This window comes from Pelophylax lessonae (assembly GCF_965119305.1).
Source record: "Pelophylax lessonae genome assembly, chromosome: 9".
NCBI lineage: Eukaryota > Metazoa > Chordata > Amphibia > Anura > Ranidae > Pelophylax > Pelophylax lessonae.
In genome coordinates this window covers 60,008,522-60,033,686 of record NC_138776.1, presented here as the reverse complement: position 1 = coordinate 60,033,686, position 25,165 = coordinate 60,008,522, and the positions used below count along the sequence as shown (strand labels likewise).

Below are 25,165 nucleotides of genomic sequence, written 5' to 3'. Positions count from 1 at the left end.
CAGTCAGAGTATGTGTTTACAAACACAGAGATCCATGCTGTGATTGGCCACAGCCGATAAGTAGCTATACTGCCAAAATTATTGGGTGTACCCTGCTGACAAACTTGTGCTTCTGTCAGCAGGGGGCGCACATGTGCTCAAAAACCTATGGGTACATAACGCCTGACAGTGACTTGGGAGTCGTTTGGAAAACGCACAAGGCAGTCATCAGGGGTGTTCTGATAAAACATGGCGCCCGCATTAAGAGGGCTCGGTGTGAGACGCTTAACTCCCTCCTCACGAGGATTCATGACCTGGAACAGCTTCATAAGCAGGGTCGTGACCCGGCTGTAGAGAGGGATTTGTTCCTCCTCTGCAAGCAGGTTACCGATCTGCTGTATTACAAAGCCAAGGCTGATCTACAGAAATGCCGGCAGTTCTCGTATGTCGCAGGGAACAAATGTGGGAAGCTCCTGGCGAGGGCAGTTTGGGATCAATGGAGAGTGGCTTATATCCATTCGGCATCGGGGCAGAAGGTTACTCTTCCTCAACATATTGCACAGGAATTTTAACACCTTCTATGCCTCCTTATACAACTTGCCGGACCGACATGTACCCCTATTTCAGATGGACGACTACGCTGTATCCTCCCAGCTCCCGGCAGAAGTCCAAGAGGACTTGGAGGCTCCCATCTCCACAGAAGAATTACGTACTGCGATCAACTCTTTCCAGCCCGGTAAGGCCCCTGCCCTGAAGGCTTCACGATACAATACTATCACACCTTCTTTTTGTCTTTAGGCTCCTGTATGGTTGACCTGTTGAATGGGCTGAGCTCTGCTACCTCGCTACACCGAGACACCCATCTCCCTTGTCCCTAAAGAAGGTAAGGACCCCACGACTTGTAGCGGCTACCATCCCATTTCGCTCCTCAATACGGGCCTGAAGATTTTTACTAAAATTCTGGCCTCGCGCCTTGCTCCTCATTTGAGCCACCTGGTGCAGCCGGACCAGGTTGGATTTATCCTAACCAGAGAGGCCAGAAACAACACGACCAAGGTTTTGAACCTGATCCATGTCACCACCACAACTTCAACCACTAGCATTTTTCTCAACACAGACGCAGAGAAAGCATTTGACCACGTCGATTGGTGGTTTATGTTTTCAGTCTTGCGGCACATTGGTCTAGGAGACACCATGATCTCCTGGATCACTGTGATCTACTCGCGCCCTACCGCTCAGGTGAAGGCCAACGGACTGCTTTCAGACCCATTTCCAATAACCAATGGCACGCGCCAGGGATGACCGTTGTCTCCCCTGCTATTTGCGTTGGCTCTGGAACCTTTCCTGTGCCATGTATGCCTTAATCCAGACATCTCAGGGGGTACGCTTGGACGATGCAGAATATAATGGTATGCTATCTAATCTAAAAATCAATTTCACTAAATCAGAAGCCATGAGCTCTCACATTGTCTCGGCGCCTAAGGGATGCTCTCCTGTTCCAATGGGCTGACAAGGCTCTCAAGTACCTGGGTACACATATCCCTTCAGATCTTTTGGCGACCTACATGGTCAACTTTTCCCCTCTGTTGTCACACATACGTTTACTCCTTGAAAAATGGAACCAGGGCTTGCACTTGTGGTTTGAGAGGTGTAACCTCCTTAAAATGTGTATACTCCCCAAACTTCTGTATTTGTTTCAGGCATTACCTGTGGTTATCCCCTCTGCCTTCTTTAAGAAATTTAATTCGCCGTTCTCTAGGTTTGTGTGGTCACATGGGAAACCTCGCGTGCCCCGTGCCCAACTCTCGCTGCCTAAGGCTCTGGGGGGATTGGCACTTCCTGATGCTCTGAAGTATTACCAGGCATCTCACCTCAGTCGATTGGCTGATTGGTGACGACACCCTCACCTCAAACTTTGGGCTCACATTGAGCAACAGCAGACTGACGCCTCCCTCGGTGGAGCGCCGTGGTGTTGCAGGTCCCTCTCTCGGGCCCTTCTGAGGCTCCCTACAGTTGGGGCGACACTACGGGTGGCATCCTCCATCGTGAAACAGTCACGGCTGACTACTGCTGATTCCCCATTGTTCCTGATTTTTGGCAATCCGGCTTTCTCACCGGGTCTAGTCGCTCGACCTCTGCGTTTTTTTTTGGAGACAGGGGCTACCATCAGGCCTCTCACTTTGTGTGTGATGGCCATTGGCCCACACTTGCACAATTGACTGATGTGTAGGGACGCTATCGTCTTCCCCTCTAGAACACTGTGCAACTGCACCACTTTCTACACTCACTCCCGACCCAAGAAGCCTTCAGCAGGGATCTCGCTCACTTTGAGGAATATTGCTCAGGTAGCAATGTCTTACCGCGACCACTATCTAAAGTCTACAGCCTCCTGGTGCTCCCACCAGAAAACAGCCGCCTACTCTGCCTGGAGAAGTGGGAGAGGGCCTAAGCTGCACATTTACGCAGAAACAAGAACAAGGCATATACGCACTTGCATTGAAAGTCTCATCTTGCACTAGACTTCAGGAGACTAATTACAAGATTCTTACGAGATGGTGCCGTGTCCCCTACCTGCTTCACAAGTTCTTCCCGCTTACGTCGGACCGCTGCTGGAAGTGCCGGGAATGCTACTGCACGTACTTTGGTCCTGCCCAAAGCTTTCCCGATTTTGGAATGCAGTACGTGATCTGGCCCAAGAGTTTACAGACTATGTGATTACCTATGATCCTGCTACACGTATCTTGCTCCATATACTGAATGCAGCCAAATCCCTCTACACTGGAAATCGCAATCACCCCCGACTATTAGTGATTGTATCCAAAAATTGAGAATATTAACAAAATGGAAGACCTACGTTTGTCGGCGCCTCACAAAAAAGACATATGACAAGACCTGGGGACTGTGGAACCTTTTCATCCTCTCTGACAGGGGACAAAACCTACTCCACCCTGCAGCATTGAGGAATCCTCCTGATGCCTGAACTGAGGTATAAGACTCTATTATGCAACATAGGCCCGCACACACCTTCAACCTCCCTGTCCGGAGGGTTATCCCCCCCCCCCCCTTTTTTTTTTTCCTATCTCCCTCCGCCTCCCTATCTGATCATTTCTACTCTGACTCCTTCACCTCTTCGTTTCCTTTCTATTCCATTGTATCCTGTCTTTACTACAAAAATGGAGAAAATTAAGAAGACATGGCGAACATTATGACTGTTGCAGCACTTCTTCTTGTCTATTATATTGTTGTGCTTTGGAGGCCCGCACCTTCATTTTTATACCTGCTTGCACACTGATGCTGCAGACATGTTTTTGTTGAATATCTGTTAAATTTTTGTTATAGCTGCCTGGTCATACGTATGCACTGTTTTACTATCTGTACTGGCCCGTCAGTCTTTGAATGAATAAAATATTTGCAAAAAAAAAAAAAAAACATGGGTACGTCACCTAGCCTGCAGCTGCTGCCCACCCACAGTAAAACGTATTTTAGGTGGGCAGCAAGTGGTTATTGTAATGATTACTATACAGTAGTAGAAACAGGAATGCCCAGACAGGTATAGAATGCAAACTCCTTCAATCTAAACAAATTTCCTGCAGCAACTTGGTTCTTTCAAGAGATTGGTGCTTATTGGATCACAGAACACATGACAAAGTAATTGTAAAATTAATACAATGATGAGAGTCCCAAGTTCTCATGTCATAACAAGCATATGGACACTCCACCTATCCAGCATACATGTCAATCTATATTATGCACCCAGGTGATTTCCATGCATTCAATAATACATACTATATTTTAGAACTTTTATTTCATAATACCGGCTAGCAATCAAACTTTCTTTTTTTTTTTATGGCCAGAAAAGCTTTATTTGTTTTGCACAAACGTACAGGTTCTAGAACCAGACTGATATCCAAACACATCTGTTACATAAAGGTTCACAGAACAAGCTATAAAAACTCAATACCAGTCACGGATGGATGAAGTTGCTACCTGGCTCCCCCCCCCCCCCCCCCGGTTGGAGCTTCTATTGAGAAATGGAAAGGGGCATTTGGTTGGGGGAGGGGGGGGGACTCCTATAGAGGGAGGATTGTTAAGGGTGATAAAGAGGGACAGAAGGGGGGGGGGTAGAGCTTCCATAGGGGAAAAAGAAATCAAAGGGTATCACCCAAGGCAATATCCAAAAAGAGGCCCAGAGTTCTGTCCACTAACTCACCATTTAAGGTGTGGATTGATGCACCTAGAAAACACAGTACAGTAAAACCTTGGTTTGAGAGTAACTTGGTTTAAGAGCGCTTTGCAAGACAAGCAAAATTTTCAAATAAATTTTGACTTGATATACAAGCGATGTCTTGATATACAAGTAGCCTCAAGTCACAGCTGAGTATAAAAGAGAAGAGAGGCGCCTCTAAGTGTAGCAATATGGTTACATTTAATGAAGGTACAACATTTAGCAACTCACATGGTTGATGATTGGAACAGGCACATCTAAGGATGCAGGCATCCAGGCTAAAGCTGTCCACATAGACCATCCTCCGCACCCCCATCTACGTCATCCCTTCCATGCTGCCCCTCGCTTTCAGATCGCTTTACTGCAGGGGTGGTCTTCCGGGTCAGGATTACAGACTGGCAGTCGGCGGTGCAGAAGATAGTCTATGTGGACAGCTTTACCCCGGATGCCTGCAAACTTAGGTGTGCCTGTTTTATTCATCAACCATGTGAGTTGCTAAATGTTGTACCTTCATTAAATGGAACCATATTGCTACATTTAGAGGTGTCTCTCTTCTCTTTGATACTCTGTAGCTCCTGCTGGATTTTGCTTCTAATCCCCTTGTGGAAGCGGCTATTTGTGGATGGACATTTTATGATTACACAACCTATCGCAATGCTATAATCTTTTTATATGGACTATAAACTGAAGGACTTCTAAATAAATGATTGTGGAACGAATCATCTGAGTTTCCATTATTTCTTATGGGGAAATTTGCTTTGATATAAGAGTGCTTTGGATTACAAGCATGTTTCCGGAACGAATTATGCTCGCAATCCAAGGTTTTACTGTAGTTTAAAGAAAGATGAGGTCCCCTTTAAAAAGCTGGTGCTTACTAATGCAAGTAGTTTGAAAAACAATAAAGTAACTATTATACTAATATAAAAATAACTTTATTAGGACTTAAAGGGGAAGTCCACCCTGACACTAAAATCGCTACATCTACAGCCATCCGCAATCTAAGACTAACCTGTCTAACCCTGTAAAGAAGAAATCGCTATACATACCTTTTCTGAAGCCGCTCCGGTCTGGTCCCACTCTGAGCTATTGGCAGTGGCTTCAGTGTGGAGGCATGCGCAGAGGAGGCAGCCGACAATTGAAGCCCCATAGTAATTCTATGGGTGACATCACTTTCCAGCCGTTGTCGACTGTCTCCTGCACAGAGCTTCTTCTGCTGGAGACCGGACCGGCTTCAGAAAAGGTATGTACACTGATTTCTTTTTTACAGGGCTTGATAAGTTAGTTTTAGATCACGAATGCCTGTAGATGTAGCAATTTTAGTGTTAGGGTGGACTTTCCCTTTAATACAAAAAACAGAAAGCTGTGTAAAAACACCACCCCACACATATTAAATAACTGACAAATCCGTCAAAGTCCTGAGAGGATTACAAACAGATCAACCAGTAATGATTGGACCACGGGCCATCCACCCGCTCAAAAAAAGAGCATCAAATTATAACATATGTTCATTAGGTGGATCATGGTACACGTTACAGGTGATTGCTAAATGGCAACAAAATTGGCTCACTATTATAGCCAGCTAGGGTACGGTTGGTAAAAAGATGCATGCTATATAAAGTGAGCTTAAAGTGTTACCAAACCCAGAACCCTGCATGCACTATATCTGGTCTCCCACAGTACACAGAACATGGAAATGCAATTATTTTAGTAACTATAAACTGCTAAATACCTTTTCTCATCAGCGGTATATAGAATTCTTGTGACTTCTATCAATGTCTGGTTAAAGCTTGTAGGAGGGGTTTTCATTCTCCTTTGACTGTCCTATGCGGCTGCGTGACCCCCTGACACTCTGTCTGGACAGTGCTGATTGGCCCTAAGCCAATCACATGCACCTTCCCTGGAAAAAAAAAAAACTCTAGCAATACCCACCAAACTGAGCATCTGCAGAGTGGCCCCAAGAATCTGTAGTATCAACAGATGGATTGTAGACTGTGGAAGAATGGGAAGATCAGAGAAGCCAGGATCGAACAGCCTTTTTTACACAATTCAGAGGATTAACCCCTTAGGTGAGTATAACAAGAATGCTTTACTGCATATACAGATTTTACTGTTGTGGGTCTAGCAACACTGTAATATGTAGCAATCATGCATATGCGGGATAAATGAACAGAGCAATATGCTTGTTAGCTCCTGATCAGGAAAAACGTTCCATTTACAAAATAGAGAAAAAACAGGATCCCATGGTCGAGGATTTGTATATTCCACATTAGGGTGCCATCAAATAACAATGCTTAGACCCAGACATGTCAGGAAACCCGGGACATGTGCTTAATTCAAATAGCAACTTTAATTCTGTGAAAAGTATGGGAACATGTTTTACTGCAGAATCTCACTTACCTAGGTGGATGATCTGTCCCCCGTCGGCTCTAAGGCTGAGAACTGAGCAATTAAACACCGCCGATTGCTCAGTTCTCCCAGCCCTGTGAGCAGGCCGAATAAGGCTCTCAGCAGCTCGCTGAGAGGCTGAGCCGGGTGTCGGTCCAGGCATGTGTGGGCAGATTCCGACCAAATAGTCGCGATCTTTCCCAAGCTTGGAGTTCATGCACAAGCAACTCACAGCCCTCATTGCTGGGATCACAGTCTGTCTTCCAGGTGCTTGGAATCATCGTTAGGGGTCGGCCTTTGTATGTCATCCAAGTGTAATGTTAGACCAGGACTTTACCTCCCTCAGGACCAGCATAGCATGCTGTCTCACAGGTGTCCATTCAGCTGCAGCATCCTCAGACATGTGGCATCATCTTGTCAGAATGTTTATACTGCTCTGAATATAACATTTATATTTATTTATGTTAATAAGCAAAGATCTGTGCGGAAGGAGAATCTCCACCTATTTCCACAAATCAATATGTAGCGAATTCTTTTTATTGATTAATTTCTTTTTAAAAGCATATACCAATCTTAGTGAAAACAGTCTACAGTATGGAATATATAAGAATATTTATTCACGAGACATGTAATCACGATAAATGATCAAACTTGAGATGACACAAAAAAATAACTTTACATAAATACAAACTTCAAACAATGAATGCAATGTGATGTGTAGCTCAATAATGAAAGTGAAAATAAAGCAAGATTACTTTTTCTCCAGGTATAGTATAAACCATAAATGAATGTTCTATATAATCAGACCACAATTGTCTGCGCAATGCACAGCCTGATAGTCACTCCACTGCAGATGAAGCGAGAATAGGCTATGCAAAACGTGAGACTAATACGCCAATATGCGCTAAATCTGATATTAATAAAATATGTTATAAAAACAAAAATCGACTTTTTAGAGAAAAATCTACATATGATTTATACGGCTGGGATTGTACTCTCGTTACCCTTGAATATGAAATGTAAAACATTACAAGTACATAAACTATTTTGAATATTAATCAAATAAGGCATATTTACCATATTTAAAATGGCTGCTAGCTTAGAATGGTCGTTACCAGAGTCCTTAAGATGGCTGCCTTTTCAAGATGGTGGCCCGGTAGGGAGGAGTTTCGTTTGGCATCACTCAAAGTTTCAGATACATGATGGAGCAAAATGGAGTCTGTGTAGATGAGTCTATGCATGGCTGTAGTAGCGTGTATGTTGTATGTGTGATGTATATTGGGCAAATGTCATGTGTCCTGTGTCCTCTCTCATCTGGGCTTTTTCTTTTTATATGGTATAGAACAAAGGACTATTAAAATTACCATAAGTTAAACCCAGAAGGAGTGACATTATCCCCATTGGTTGGGATAACTTATCCATTAACTGGTGATGTCATTGGGTGACACCTCTTGGTTGACCAGAATATTGAATATTAAAACTATAGAATTTCTCCATTTAAGAATATAATAAAACAACATAAAATGTATCCATGCTCTCATCTATTACATGTCCATTTAATATCCATTATGTATCTAAATAAGGAATTAATCTTGGTAACACCATTCTAATATTTAACATATCTTATTTAATATATATATCTATATATATTGGAAATGACTTTTTAACCTAAGACTTCAATTAGTAGTAGTCAGTCACCAGAGATGGCAGTATTGCATTGCTCTTAGGTTCAGTATGACAGCATTATTTGCCTGCAAATAAACTTTGAACCTTATATTGACAAAGAGCTTACCATCTGTAACGCTCCTGTGTTTTACGTATGATGTGGATTTTCAGCTGCAGAAATATTCCACTTCAGTAGTCATGTAGAGAAACGCTGAGACACCAATCCCAACTCTCAATGACTCATCATGTGTGGATGATCTCAATTCAGCAAGTAAATACACACACTCAATAAGATGTTTCCTAGAGTGACTTATGTATATAGTAACACAGTGATGATAGGCTGAAGAGACAGGTTGGGTAGAGATGGTAGATGACAGACACTTGAAAGGAAATGTTCTTGAAAGTAAGATAGTAGCAGATGGGATGCAGATAGGTTTAGCAATCATGTATGGTAGTAGATGACAGAGTAGCAGGTGGACATACAAGAGAGATCAACCCAGTGCAAGAACAGGTGGTAGTAGGCTCAAGAGCTAGCAATCTTAGATAATGCAGATGTAGTAATAGTCCTTAGTATGCAGAGCTAGATAGTGCAAGCTTTAGTATAAAGGTTATAGAGGTTTCCCCTGTGGGGTACTTATCACTAATAGCAATGTAGCAGAGGAGAGGTTCGGCAAGAGCGGATGATCCGGTAGCGGGATACAGGGATCAGCGCAGCGTGGTTCCGACAGCGAGGTATGCTTGCAAGCATGAGAGCTTCAAGACAGGTTAGCGTCAAGGCACAAAGCAGTTTGAACGAACACATGTGAGTGAGAGCCGGCGATCTAAATAGCCATCCAGTCCGGCGCTCAGTGATGACAGCATCAGTCTTAAAGGTGTATGCGCACCTTACCAAAAGAGAATGGTGGGGCGCATACACTTATGAAAGAGTAATTAGGGTACCCAAAGGTACCAGAACATTACACCATCTCAGACTTCCTAGAGCCTAGCAAGGTTAAACAAAATTTTATGATGCTTTCTTACTTACAAAGGATTAACATGAAGTCTATCTTTCTTGATATGTAATGATGAGTCATCAAAATCAGTTTAACTTTCTTTTAGCAAGGATGCAACAATTATAATATATAACGGTTTTCTACATATCTATGTATGTTAGTTATATATATATTTCATTGTTAATATTATGTTACATACAAGATTATAACATATCTGTAAATCTTATTTTAAATGGGTTTAAGCACAGAAAATACTGACTAAGGTTTATGATTCCACACACAGATAAGATTACCTTGGTACCCAAAGGTACCAGAACATTACAGTACCCCCCCCCCTTAAGGCCGGCTCCTGAAGGCCTCTGGAGCTGGTTTGTCTGGGTACTTCGCATGAAAATTGCGGATTAATCTAGAGGCATGTATGTCAGAGGTGTTTAGCCAGGTGTCGTCTTGGGGCCCATAGTTCTTCCATCGGACCAAGTACTGAAGTCTTCCTCTGTGGATACGAGAATCCAGAATCTCTTATCTCATATTCTTCTCCACCTTCAACTTGTACAGGAGGAGGAGGTGGGATAGTAGGCCTTATTCCTTGGTCAGGAACATGGGGCTTCAGTAGCGACACATGGAAAATGGGATGTATTTTGAGGTCTATTTGCAATGTAAGCTGTACTGCAGCTTTTCCAATAAGTTTCTTGATTGGGAAAGGTCCCAAGAACAGGAGGTCCAAGCTTTTTGCTAGGGATTTTCAGTCTTAAATTTTTCGTTGAGAGCCAAACGAGGTCCCCGATAGCGTACTGAGGAGAAGGTCTTCTGCGAAGATCATAGTACTTCTTTTGTTGACTATGAGCGTGTGCAATGGTAGTATTAAGCAAACCCAGAGAGTCCTTTATTTGGGTAAGATAGTCTGAGGCTACTGGGTTATTTGAAGGAAGGATGCGTGGTGGAAGAATAGAGGGATGAAACCCATAGTTCAAGTAGAACGGACTCTGCTTGGTCGTACTGTGGGTTGCGTTGTTGTAGGCAAATTCTGCCAGAGGGAGAAGATCCACCCAATCATCCTGTTGGTAAGAAGTGTAACAACGTAAATATTGCTCGATGCATTGGTTGACTCTTTCAGTCTGTCCGTTGGTCTGTGGATGGTAAGGAGAAGTGAGCTTCCGCTCGATCCGTAGTATGTGACATAGTTCTTGCCAGAACTTGGAAATAAATTGTGATCCACGGTCAGACAGAAGAGTTTTTGGGATACCATGCAACTTAAAGACATGTTTCATCAGGAGTTCTGCCGTTTGTTTGGACGAAGGTAGTCTGCGAATAGCAATGAAATGTGCCATTTTTGTCAGATGGTCCACTGACACTAAGATGGTATTAAATCCTTTGGAAGGAGGCAATTCCACTATAAAGTCCAAGGACACAACTTCCCATGGAGTTTGGGGTATTGGTAGACTGCATAGTAGACCGGATGGTCTCGTAGTGTCAATTTTGGACCTGGCACAGACATTGCATGAAGAGACGAATTTTTGTATAGATGTTTTCATGTCAGGCCACCAGAATTGTCTGGTAATCAGATTAAGAGTCTTTGTCATACCCATATGTCCTGCCATAGGCACATCATGCGATAATTCCAAGATCTTGGTGCGTATGGTAGGTGGTATATAAAGTTTGTCGTTGTAGTAGAGGAAGCCTTCTGCATCAGTATTTAGTTGTGGTGGGGGTGAATCCAAACTTATACCATGCAAAACCTCTTCCTTCAAGGAACGGACAACTCCAATAATGCGTTTGTGAGGTATTATAGGAACGGAAGGGATTTCGAAGTAGTTTTCTTCAGTTAGTCGTGATAGTGCATCCGCCTTTTTGTTCTTATCTGCAGGTGTGTAGGTCACTAGGAAGTTAAACCTTAGAAAGAATAGTGACCATCGTACCTGTCGGTGAGAGAGAGTTTTGTTAGTCTGAAGATATTGGAGATTTTTATGGTCCGTGTATATAAGTATTGGTAATTGGGTGCCTTCGAGTAGATGTCGCCAATTCTCCAGAGCCAATTTTATAGCAAGCAGTTCCTTTTCAGCCACGGGGTAATTTATCTCTGGACTGCTTAGGGATTTAGAAAAAAAGGCGACTGGATGAAGTGGTGAAGTGTGAGTTGGTCGTTGGGAGAGTATTGCCCCTACTGCCATGTTTGACGCATCTACTTCCAGAATGTATTGGAGGGATGGGTCTGGATGGCGTAATATGGGAGCAGAAGTAAACCTTGTCTTTAACAGGTGAAAAGCTTTATTTGCTTCATCTGACCATTTGAATGTTTTTTTTAATGCTAGTGAGCTGTGTGAGGGGTCTCACAATGGCAGAGAAGTTTCTGATGAACTTCCTGTAGAAATTTGAAAATCCAAGGAATCGCTGTAGCGCCTTGCGTGTGGTTGGTGTAGGCCAATCCTGAATGCAGGATATCTTACTCATGTCCATCTCGATTCCTGTTTTGGATATGATGTAGCCTAGAAACAGTACCTCTTCTTTATGAAACAAGCATTTTTTCAGTTTCACATAAAGGTTGTGTGCAAGCAATCTCGATAATACTAGTCTTACATGTCTTATGTGTTCAGACAGGGATCGTGAATATATAAGTATATCGTCCAGATATACCACAACACAGACATCTAGTAAGTCTCTGAAAATATCGTTTATAAATCGTTGAAAAACTGCAGGGGCGTTGCATAGCCCGAATGGCATTACAAGATATTCGAACAATCCGTATCTGGTTCTGAATGCAGTCTTCCACTCGTGTCCAGCACGGATTCGAATGAGATTGTATGCTCCTTTCAGATCCAATTTTGAAAAATAGGTAGCTCCACGCACCTGCTCAATGAGCTCAGGGATAAGCGGTAGAGGATAGCGATCTTTTATTGTAATAGAATTCAATTGCCTATAGTCGATGATAGGCCTGAGACTTGAGTCCTTATTGCGGACAAAAAAGAGTCCTGCTGCTGTGGAAGAAGTGGAAGGTCTAATAAAACCTTTCTTCAAATTCTCATCCAAATAGTCTTTGAGATGGGAAAGTTCATCCTGTGAAAGAGGATAAACATGACCGAACGGCAATTTGCTATTTGGGAGTAGATCAATGCTACAATCATAGTCTCGATGGGGAGGTAGTGCTTGAGCATTTTTCTCAAGAAAAACCTCAGAGAGATCCTGATAACATAGTGGTGCAATCTCATCTGTCACCACAGACAGGATCTTCCCGAAAGACGGGAGGTTACACGTACCCTCGCAATAGCAAGAGAGGAAGGCCAGGGTCCGTTCCTTCCAATCTATGGTTGGTTGATGTGTGTGCAACCAGGGAAGTCCCAACACAATGGGAAAGTGGGGTGAAGGTATTAGATCGAAGGTAGTGGTCTCCATATGAGACCCGTTAGTAGTGACTAGGAGTGCCTGTGTCTGATCAGTGATCGGACCAGAGGATAAAGGAACACCGTTAATAAGACTTACTGAGACAGGTTTAAGTTTAGAAATAATAGGAACTTTATTTAAAGCAGCAAAACGTATGTCAATATAATTTCCACAAGATCCTGTGTCAATCATGGCCTTAGTAGTAATCCTGTTCTGGTCCCACTGTAATGTTAAGCAAACAGAAAGGTAAGGGTTAGTGATTGAAGTTGTCAATCCCCCTAGGAGGACATGTGAACACTCACCCTTCTTTTTGTAGACTAGGGGACAGACGTTTATCTTGTGATCCGGGGATGCACAGTACAAGCAGAGATTACCAGATCGTCTTTTGGCTCTTTCCATAGTTGATAGAGGTGGGCGTATGGTTCCTACCTCCATAGGAATGGGGTCAACGGCCGAAATCCGAGAAGAACTGGATAATGGCATTCCCATTTTCTCAGCCTTTCTTTCTCGTAGTCTTCTATCTATGGTGATACTGAGTTGTATCAATGCATCCAGGGTTTTTGGCAGATCCGCTCGGGCGAGCTCGTCTTTAACGGCCTCTGATAGGCCAAGCCTTAATTGGGTTTTCAGAGATGCATCATTCCATTCTGAATCAAGGGTCCATCTCTTGAATTCTGCGACAAAGTCTTCTACAGGTCTCCTACCTTGTTTCAAGGATCTTAATTGAAGATCGGCAGTACTCTGCCTATTGGGATCATCATATAGGCTAGTGAGTTCTGCTAGGAACAAGGCATAGGGGTTGAGAAGCTGGTCGTTTTTCTCAAAAAGAGAGTCTGCCCAGGCCCGAGGATCGCCTGTTAGGTAAGAAATAATAGTACAAACCTTAATGTGATCAGTAAGGTAGGTACGGGGTTTTAGCAAGAAAAGTAACTCACATGCGTTTTTAAATTCGCTAAATTTTTTGCGATCGCCTGTAAATACCAAAGGAGGATTTATCTTGGGTTCAGGGGACTGAGCAGTGGTAAGTTGTGTCAGTCTAATTACCTGCTGCGACAGAGCCTGATTGTCTTCTTTTAATTCAGCAAGTGCGTGTATTAACGCAGTTACTTGCTGTTTTAATTGTGTCATCTGAGTGGTTATTTCTGCTGAATCCATTTGTGGTTCGTTCAATCTGTAACGCTCCTGCGTTTTACGTATGATGTGGATTTTCAGCTGCAGAAATATTCCACTTCAGTAGTCATGTAGAGAAACGCTGAGACACCAATCCCAACTCTCAATGACTCATCATGTGTGGATGATCTCAATTCAGCAAGTAAATACACACACTCAATAAGATGTTTCCTAGAGTGACTTATGTATATAGTAACACAGTGATGATAGGCTGAAGAGACAGGTTGGGTAGAGATGGTAGATGACAGACACTTGAAAGGAAATGTTCTTGAAAGTAAGATAGTAGCAGATGGGATGCAGATAGGTTTAGCAATCATGTATGGTAGTAGATGACAGAGTAGCAGGTGGACATACAAGAGAGATCAACCCAGTGCAAGAACAGGTGGTAGTAGGCTCAAGAGCTAGCAATCTTAGATAATGCAGATGTAGTAATAGTCCTTAGTATGCAGAGCTAGATAGTGTAAGCTTTAGTATAAAGGTTATAGTGGTTTCCCCTGTGGGGTACTTATCACTAATAGCAATGTAGCAGAGGAGAGGTTCGGCAAGAGCGGATGATCCGGTAGCGGGATACAGGGATCAGCGCAGCGTGGTTCCGACAGCGAGGTATGCTTGCAAGCATGAGAGCTTCAAGACAGGTTAGCATCAAGGCACAAAGCAGTTTGAACGAACACATGTGAGTGAGAGCCGGCGATCTAAATAGCCATCCAGTCCGGCGCTCAGTGATGACAGCATCAGTCTTAAAGGTGTATGCGCACCTTACCAAAAGAGAATGGTGGGGCGCATACACTTATGAAAGAGTAATTAGGGTACCCAAAGGTACCAGAACATTACACCATCTCAGACTTCCTAGAGCCTAGCAAGGTTAAACAAAATTTTATGATGCTTTCTTACTTACAAAGGATTAACATGAAGTCTATCTTTCTTGATATGTAATGATGAGTCATCAAAATCAGTTTAACTTTCTTTTAGCAAGGATGCAACAATTATAATATATAACGGTTTTCTACATATCTATGTATGTTAGTTATATATATATTTCATTGTTAATATTATGTTACATACAAGATTATAACATATCTGTAAATCTTATTTTAAATGGGTTTAAGCACAGAAAATACTGACTAAGGTTTATGATTCCACACACAGATAAGATTACCTTGGAATAGCGTCTTAGACTTCATCTAAAGACAATCAACAGGCTATTTATTTATTACCTTAGGTCAACACAGCATGTCTGTATAAACCTGTTGAATAGGCACTTTTTGTTAAAGGATATTTAACCTTTCAGTAACCTAACAAAATGGATGTCATTGCTTCATATTTCTATACAGAACAAAATATAACATTTCATTTCTATTTTTAAATTTAACCTCCCCAAATAAGCCTGACAATCTCTCTGGAGGAAGTTAGCCTACTAATCTATTCTTCCTGCCGCTTGTTAATCTGTCATGCCCCAGACAACGTCAACTTATGATGAAACGTGTTAGGCAGTGCCAGATGTGACATCACCACGCCCCCTTTTTGCCAGCTTTTGATTGTTTTTGTGAATGCAGGATGCCGTCGTTTCTACTAATACCAGCGGTTCACAATCTTTGGACATGCCTGATTGATCTACTTATATATGAGTGCACCTGTTTTAATAAACTTGTTCATAATTTTATACCTCCACCCAACTCAGTATAAATTTAAGCCCTTTCTAGGGGATGCACAGGCAGGGGGTTGCACAGGCTGGGATTGCATTGGCAACTATTATCTTGGATAAAGTATTAATATTGGATTAAGTATTACACTTCTGCTCAGCACTTCAGCGTATGCACAAAGCATACAACTGCAAGCCAACAGACAGACTACAGGTGAGCTGAGACTCTATACTGCTTTTCCATCTCACATTCAGTTTACATCTCAATCTCACCACCCTGTATTATGCAATCCCTAATTCTCCTTCTCATGTTTGCATCCTCTCTCCTAAAACTTTCTCTCCTTCACCCCTCATCTCCGCCCCACAGCTTGTATATATCACCCTCACTCCTATCTACACCTTTATACTGCACTCATCAACTCCTGCTGATTCTGAACCCACACACCAATAATATCTACAGGACACTGAGATGTGTCCCCCCTCATAAATCATACTCCCATATCACCTCCCTCACCCTTTTGCTTCTCCTAACCTCTGGAGATATTTCCCCAAATCCTGGACCCCCATCATTTACCTTTGGCAGACATACCCATCACCCCCTATCCTCTGACACCAGCCGAAATCCACACAATCTGGTTTCTATTCCTCTTCTGCCTCAAGCCAACCTCCCCTTCTCCTGCGCCCTCTGGAATGCCCGCTCTGTTTGCAACAAACTCACCTCTGTCCATGACCTATTTATCACAAACTCCTTCAACCTGCTTGCAATTACTGAGACCTGGCTTCAAGACTCTGACTCTCCTTCTCCTGCTGCCCTCTCCCATGGTGGCCTCCTGTGGACTCACTCTCCCAGGCCTAGTGGACGTAAAGGAGGTGGGGTTGGAATTCTGCTTTCCCCTCAAAGCACTTTTCAGGTTCTTCATCCACCGCCTTCTCTGTCTCTCTCCTCATTTGAAGCTCACTGTATTCGTCTATTTTCTCCAGTTTCGTTGAGAATTGCTGTGATCTATCGGCCTCCTGGACCGGTATCAGGCTTCCTTGATGACTTCTCTGCCTGGCTACCCTACTTTCTCTCTTCTGAAATTCCCACAATCATTCTTGGAGACTTCAACATCCCTGTTAATCTTAACACTCCTGCTACTTCTAAACTTTTGAGCTTAACCTCCTCTTTTGACCTAAAACAATGGACACATGCTTCTACTCACTCTAATGGCAACAGCCTTGACCTCATGTTCTCCTACCTATGCACCCCTCACAACCTCTCCAACATTCCATTCCCTCTCTCTGATCACCACCTCATTAGTTTCAGTCTCTCCTTGTCCTCCTCCTTACCTTCCAACTACCGAACAATTACCCGTAGAAACCTTCGCCATCTGAACCCTTCACTTCTTTTTTCTGCTACAGATGGTCTCTTCAACACAATCTCATCCCTCTCCTGCCCCAACATGGCCACTTCTGTCTACAACAGTTCACTGTCATCTACCCTGGATGCTTTGGCCCCCCTCACTACACACAGAATCAGGCCCCGACCGCTTCAACCCTGGCAGACAGACAATACCAGAAGCCTCAAAAAACGTAGTCGTGCTCTTGAGCGTCTGTGGCGTAAGACTAAGTCACAGCAAGATTTCTGTCAATATAAATCTGCCCTCCAAAAATACAGTTCCTGCCTACACACTGCCAAACAGACCTACTTTATCACTCTCATTAACACCCTCTCACACAGTCCCCGTCAACTCTTTTCTACCTTCAACGCTCTACTTCGTCCTCCATTGCCTCCACCCACTAACTTACTCACTGCCCAAGAGATTGCCAATCACTTCAAAAATAAGATCGATACAATTCGTGAAGAAATTTTTACACTAAAGATATCTCCCTCACCTTACACACCTTGTCCTCCTGCACAATCAATACTTCCCTTGTTTAACCCAACTACTGTAGAGGAAGTTACTAAAATTTTTTCTAATGCCCACCTAACTTCCTGCCCTCTGGACCCTGTTCCTTCTCAAATACTACGGTCACCCTCTGACTCTATCCTACACTCTTTAACTCATATCTTCAACCTCTCCCTCTCCACTGGGATCTTCCCCAGCTCTCTAAAACATGCGCTAGTAACTCCCATACCAAAGAAAGCCTCGCTAGACCCCTCCAATCTTAATAACTTAAGACCCATCTCCTTACTCCCTTTTGCTTCCAAGCTCCTTGAACGTTTAGTCTACAACCGCCTGAGCAAGCACCTCATTGAGAATAACCTCCTTGATCCCCTTCAGTCTGGATTTCGCCGGCAACACTCCACAGAAACTTCTCTCCTAAAACTTACAAATGACTTACTAACAGCAAAAACCAATGGTCACTACTCGATACTCTTACTCTTGGACCTCTCGGCTGCCTTTGATACTGTTGACCACCCCCTCCTTCTCAAAAAACTCAGTTTGCTCGGTCTCCGTGACTGTGCTCTCCACTGGTTCGAATCTTACCTATCTCACCGCACCTTCAGTGTCACTTACAATTCCACTTACTCCTCTGCAACTCCTCTTACTGTTGGGGTCCCCCAAGGTTCTGTCCTTGGACCGCTACTATTCTCAATCTATACCTCCTCCCTGGGTCAGCTAATAGCCTCCCATGGTTTCCACTACCATTTCTATGCTGATGACACCCAAATCTACCTCTCTACCCCTCAGCTCACCCCATCAGTCTCCTCCCGCATCACTGATCTACTAACAGACATATCAGCCTGGATGTCTCACCACTTCCTCAAACTGAATCTATCTAAAACCGAGCTCATAATATTTCCTCCTCTACGTGCCTCTTCCCCAGAATTCTCTGTCAAGATCAATGGAATAACTATTAGTCCTTCCACACATGCCAGGGTGCTAGGGGTAACCCTGGACTCTGCACTGTCCTTTCAGGCTCACATCCAATCCCTGTCCAAATCATGCCGCCTTAACCTCCGCAACATCGCTAGAATACGGCCCTTTTTAACCAATGACACCACCAAGCTCTTAATTCACGCCCTGGTTATCTCTCGCCTCGACTATTGCAACTCCCTCCTCATTGGATTACCCTTACATAGATTATCCCCCCTTCAATCCATAATGAATGCAGCTGCAAGACTTATCCACCTTACCAACCGTTCAGTGTCCTCCAACCCTCTCTGCCAGTCCCTTCATTGGCTTCCACTCAACCAACGAATAAAATTCAAAGTGCTAACAACAGTTTACAAAGCCATCCACAACTCTGCCCCCAGCTACATCACTAACCTGATCTCAAAATATCAACCTAGCCGCTCTCTTCGGTCCTCCCAAGACCTCCTGCTCTCTAGCTCCCTTGTCACCTCTTCCCATGCTCGCCTCCAGGATTTCTCCAGAGCTTCTCCCATTCTTTGGAACTCTCTACCCCAATCTGTCCGACTGTCCCCTAATCTATCCATCTTTAGACGATCCCTGAAAACCCTTCTCTTTAAAGAAGCCTACCCGGCTACTAACTAATAACGCTGTTTCTCTTGCTCCATCAGCGCATCCCCCACAGCTATTGCCTTTTGTATCAATTGACCCTCCCTTTTAGATTGTAAGCTCTAACGAGCAGGGCCCTCTGATTCCTTTTGTTCCAAATTGTAGTGTAACTGTAATGTCTGCCCTCATTTTGTTAAGCGCTGCGCAAACTGTTGGCGCTATATAAATCCTGTATAATAATAATAATAATACAGTATCACGCTATGTGCTTTTATTATCCGTCTCTACCCACATGGATTTCATGCATTCTTATATGAGTATATTCCACCTGATTCCCTGAGGACTGACACCTGGCGTTCTTGTATACCCCTTTGTCAAGCGTTTTGTAACATCTCCATTAGGTTGGATGGCCATGTCATCTGGTAAGCTGCCACTTGGTGTGTTCTCATCTCACGGTAATCTCCTTTCCATCCACTGTGTTAAGAGTACAGATGTTTTCTACATGCTGGGACTTGTGGTTCCTCTACATCTTCACATGCCCTTCCTGTGAACTCCTTTCTAATCTAAGGATTTTTATATGGACTTTTTTTGATTCACTGATATGCACACCTTATTGATTTCAGTTAATTTATTGTTAGCGCTACACGTTTATGCACAATCTGTCATAAAAGCCAAGACCATGTAGCATGGAAGCTACGGTCAACGCGTTTCATCCAGCTAGGAGTACTCGCAGGCTTCTTCAGGGCCAGTAGAGGGTGACCTACATTTATGGTTCCCTCTCTTACACAGTGCCTTGCGAAAGTATTCGGCCCCCTTGAACTTTTCAACCTTTTACCAAATGGAGCTTCCCTGGTAGGTCTATAACAAAACTATGATGAAAGCTGTAAGGACACCATCTGTTATGATTAAATTGGTACAGTGCCTTGCGAAAGTATTTGGCCCCCTTGAACTTTGACCTTTTGCCACGTTTCAGGCTTCAAAACATAAAGATATGAAACTGTAATTTTTTTGAAGAATCAACAACAAGTGGGACACAATGAACTGGAACAAAATTTATTGGATATTTCAAACTTTTTTAACAAATAAAAAACTGAAAAATTGGGTGTGCAAAATTATTCAGCTCCTTTACTTTCAGTGCAACAAGCTCTCTCCAGAAGTTCAGTGAGGATCTCTAAATGATCCAATGTTGACCTAAATTACTAATTATGATAAATAGAATCCACCTGTGTGTAATCAAGTCTCCGTTTAAATGCACCTGCACTGTAATAGTCTCAGAGGTATGTTCAAAGCGCAGAGAGCATCATGAAGAACAAGGAACACACCAGGTCGTTCCGAGATACTGTTGTGGAGAAGTTTAAAGCCGAATTTGGATACAAAAAGATTTCCCAAGCTTTAAACATCCCAAGGAGCACTGTGCAAGTGATAATATTGAAATGGAAGGAGTATCAGACCACTGCAAATCTATGAAGATCTGGCCGTCCCTCTAAACTTTCAGCTCATACAAGGAGAAGACTAATCAGAAATGCAGCCAAGAAGCCCATGATCACTCTGGATGAACTGCAGAGATCTACAGCTGAGGTGGGAGACTTTGTCCATAGGACAACAATCAGCCGTATACTGCACAAATCTGGCCTTTATGGAAGAGTGGCAAGAAGAAAGCCATTTCTTAAAGATATCCATAAAAAGTGTCGTTTAAAGTTTGCCACAAGCCACCTGGGAGACACACCAAACATGTGGAAGAAGGTGCTCTGGTCAGATGAAACCAAAATTTAACTTTTTGGCAACAATGCAAAACGTTATGTTTGGCGTAAAAGCAACACAGCTCATCACCCTGAACACACCATCCCCACTGTCAAACATGGTGGTGGCAGCATCATGGTTTGGGTCTGCTTTTTTTCAGCAGGGACAGGGAAGATGGTTAAAATTAATGGGAAGATGGATGGAGCCAAATGCAGGACCATTCTGGAAGAAAACCTGATGGAGTCTGCAAAAGACCTGAGACTGGGACGGAGATTTGTCTTCCAACAACACAATGATCCAAAACATAAAACAAAATCTACAATGGAATGGTTCACAAATAAACATATCCAGGTGTTAGAATGGCCAAGTCAAAGTCCAGACCTGAATGCAATCGAGAATCTGTGGAAAGAACTGAAAACTGCTGTTCACAAACGTTTTCCATCCAACCTCACTGAGCTCGAGCCTTTTTTGCAAGGAGGAATGGGCAAAAATTTCAGTCTCTCGATGTGCAAAACTGATAGAAACATACCCCAAGCGACTTACAGCTGTAATCGCAGCAAAAGGTGGCGCTACAAAGTATTAACATAAAGCGGAGTTCCGGCCAAAAAATCGACATAATCGATTTTGTGGCCATCCGCTTGCTTTTCTTTACCTCAAAAGGAAATGGATAGTTACGATTTTTTTTTTTTTTTTACTTACCTTGTTATTGTAGAAAGAAATACTCACCTTTCTTCCACTTCCTCCCTTGGCGGCCACGGCCCACACCGTCACTTCCGGTTTGCAATGATTCCTGGGAGCTGAACGTCATCGCTCCCAGGAATCAATGCGACGGCACCGGCCCCGCTCGTCACTTCCGGTGTGATGCCGCATTCCCTGCTAAACAGCTTCTGGGCATGCCCAGAAGCTGTGGAGGAATGCGGCGCCGCACCGGAAGTGATGAGAGGGGCCGGTGCAGGCGCATTCTGGGAGAAGAGGACACGGAAGAGGACGCAGAAGAGGATCGCGCTGGCTTCAGCTGCCCACATCAGAGATGGCAACGCTGGAGAAGAAATTTTAAAAATGAGTATTTCTTCTTGCAGGTAAGTGCGAACCGGGACAGATCAGAGGCTAGCCATTGTGGAATGTACTAGCCCTGACTGTCCCGGGGGTATTTTCATTGAAAAATTTTTTTTGTGGCCGGAACGCCACTTTAAGGGGGCTGAATAATTTTGAACGCCCAATTTTTCAGTTTTTTATTTGTTAAAGTTTGAAATATCCAATAAATTTCGTTCCACTTCATGATTGTGTCCCACTTGTTGATTCTTCACAAAAAAATTACAGTTTTATATCTTTAGGTTTGAAGCCTGAAATGTGGCAAAAGGTCAAAGTTCAAGGGGGCCAAATACTTTTGCAAGGCACTGTACCAATTTAATCATAACAGATGGTGTCCTTACAGCTTTCATCATAGTTTTGTTATAGACCTACCAGGGAAGCTCCATTTGGTATCTACAAAGATAAATCACAATTAACTAAAGAAAAGGGGAGCTCGACACAGACATTGCGATCAATCCGCATTTAAGCAAAAATGACTATCATCAAAAGTACCCCCGACCAATGAGGGAAAATAAGAATACAGGTGAAGTGCAATAGAGTAAAATAGCAAAGGAAGACAGTCATTAGACAGCAATATGCAGAATTGGAGTGATGAAGATTAAACACTCTTACGGCTTTATTTATAGCTGGCTCTAATCATCTAAAAAAAAAAAAAACTCCAAGAGTTAGCTCAGTATTGAGTCCAGAGGGAGCCAAAGTACCGAGGTTATATAATCACTTTTTGTAAAGGGACTCTATCAAAGTCACCCCCGCAAGAGGACAGTTTTAGGGGAGAAAAAAAAAAATCTTGAAACCTTTAGACCCTCTGTACGGCCAGCATGCCTTTCCCTACAGTGGAGTGCCACAGGCTGATCATCTTCTCTTTCCTTCTCATTTAGTTTATTCCCAATAGCTCTAAGATACCCTATAGGGGAGCAGAGAAGGGATGTGGGGGTACTATGGGAGGTAGGGACATATATCGGGGAGCAGAGAAGGGATGTGGGGGTACTATGGGAGGTAGGGGCATCTATAGGGGAGAAAAGAAGAGATGTGGGGTCCTATGGGGGGGGGGCTCCTATAGAGGAAGAGGGTTTCAGGGTTCTATGGGGGCAAGTTGTGAGGCTCCTATAGAGCGAGAGGGGGGATTTTGGGTCCTATAGAGGGAAAATTTGATTTAGGGTGACAGAGGAACAGAAGTAGGGGGTGGGCTTCTATAGAGGAACAGGGAAAGGATGTGGGGTCATGTAGGGGATGAGGTTCCTATTAGAGAACAGAGAGAGCATCATGGATCCAATGGGGGCGAGTTGTGGGGCCCCTATAGAGGGACAGAGGTCCTATGGGGGGGGGGGTTTGGTGCTCCTATATTGCAACAAATAGGGTATTTGGGGTCCTGTGGGGGGGGGGGGGGAGATCTGGAGCTACTATAGAGAAACAGAGAAGATTTTGGGTCCTATTGGGGGAGGGAGGATTTGGGCTCCTTTAGAAAAATGGGAGGGGGAATTGGGCTCCTACAGAGGAACAGAGGGAGAATTTGGATCCTACAGAGGGACAGTGGGGTTTGGGGCTATGTTGGGGGGGGGCATTTGGGCTCATAAAGAGGAAAAGAGGGGGGATTTGGGTCCTATAGAGCGATTTGGGGTCCTGTGGGGGGAGGGAATTTGGGCTCCTACAGAGAAAGAGGGATGGGATTTGGGTCCTATGGTAGGGGTTGGTGCTCCTACAGAGGAAGAAGGGGATATGGGTCCTATAGAGGGACAGGAGGGGGATTTGGGTCCTATAGAGGGACAGGAGGGGGATTTGGGGTCCTACAGTGGGGGTTGGTGGTCCTACAGAGAAAGAGGGATGGGATTTGGGTCCTATGGTAGGGGTTGGTGCTGCTACAGAGGAAGAAGGGGATTTGGGTCCTATAGAGGGACAGGAGGGGAATATGGGGTCCTATGGTGGGTGTTGGTGCTCCTACAGAGGAAGAGGGGGGATTTGGGTCCTATGGTGGGACAGGAGGGGGATTTGGGGTCCTACAGTGGGGGTTGGTGCTCCTACAGAGAAATAGGGATGGGATTTGGGTCCTATGGTAGGGGTTGGTGCTGCTACAGAGGAAGAAGGGGATTTGGGTCCTATAGAGGGACAGGAGGGGGATTTGGGTCCTATGGTGGGACAGGAGGGGGATTTGGGGTCCTATGGTGGAGGTTGGTGCTCCTACAGAGGAAGAGGGGGGATTTGGGTCCTATAGAGGGACAGGAGGGGGATTTGGGTCCTATAGAGGGACAGGAGGGGGATTTGGGGTCCTACAGTGGGGGTTGGTGGTCCTACAGAGAAAGAGGGATGGGATTTGGGTCCTATGGTAGGGGTTGGTGCTGCTACAGAGGAAGAAGGGGATTTGGGTCCTATAGAGGGACAGGAGGGGAATATGGGGTCCTATGGTGGGTGTTGGTGCTCCTACAGAGGAAGAGGGGGGATTTGGGTCCTATGGTGGGACAGGAGGGGGATTTGGGGTCCTACAGTGGGGGTTGGTGCTCCTACAGAGAAATAGGGATGGGATTTGGGTCCTATGGTAGGGGTTGGTGCTGCTACAGAGGAAGAAGGGGATTTGGGTCCTATAGAGGGACAGGAGGGGGATTTGGGTCCTATGGTGGGACAGGAGGGGGATTTGGGGTCCTATGGTGGAGGTTGGTGCTCCTACAGAGGAAGAGGGGGGATTTGGGTCCTATAGAGGGACAGGAGGGGGATTTGGGTCCTATAGAGGGACAGGAGGGGGATTTGGGGTCCTACAGTGGGGGTTGGTGGTCCTACAGAGAAAGAGGGATGGGATTTGGGTCCTATGGTAGGGGTTGGTGCTGCTACAGAGGAAGAAGGGGATTTGGGTCCTATAGAGGGACAGGAGGGGAATATGGGGTCCTATGGTGGGTGTTGGTGCTCCTACAGAGGAAGAGGGGGGATTTGGGTCCTATGGTGGGACAGGAGGGGGATTTGGGGTCCTACAGTGGGGGTTGGTGCTCCTACAGAGAAATAGGGATGGGATTTGGGTCCTATGGTAGGGGTTGGTGCTGCTACAGAGGAAGAAGGGGATTTGGGTCCTATAGAGGGACAGGAGGGGGATTTGGGTCCTATGGTGGGACAGGAGGGGGATTTGGGGTCCTATGGTGGAGGTTGGTGCTCCTACAGAGGAAGAGGGGGGATTTGGGTCCTATAGAGGGACAGGAGGGGGATTTGGGTCCTATGGTGGGGGTTGGTGCTCCTACAGAGGAAGAGGGGGGATTTGGGTCCTATATAGGGACATATGGATAGGATTGGTGTTGCTATAGAGGAGACATGAATTTAAGGTCCTAAAGAGGGACAGAAAGAGGGTGGGGGGCTCCTATAGAGAGGAAGTGGAGGACAGAGAAGGGTTGGGGTTCAGTAATAGGACAGTCATGAACTCCGTGTTCGCACACCTTCCACATCCCTTCTCATTACACGGCCTGACTCAGTCTCAGCTGAG

General features: G+C 44.4%; 1 protein-coding gene across 1 annotated transcript; it reads left to right on the top strand.

Moving 5' to 3' along the window:
• Positions 1–606: 606 nt before the first annotated feature.
• On the top strand, positions 607–19,426 carry LOC309564218 (uncharacterized protein; the record flags this gene model as incomplete). Its single annotated transcript, XM_082268845.1, has 4 exons — positions 607–715; positions 3,573–3,627; positions 15,891–16,545; positions 19,361–19,426. The coding sequence occupies 4 exons, from the start codon at positions 607–609 to the stop codon at positions 19,424–19,426; spliced, it is 885 nt and encodes a 294-aa protein (XP_082124971.1).
• Positions 19,427–25,165: the final 5,739 nt, after the last annotated feature.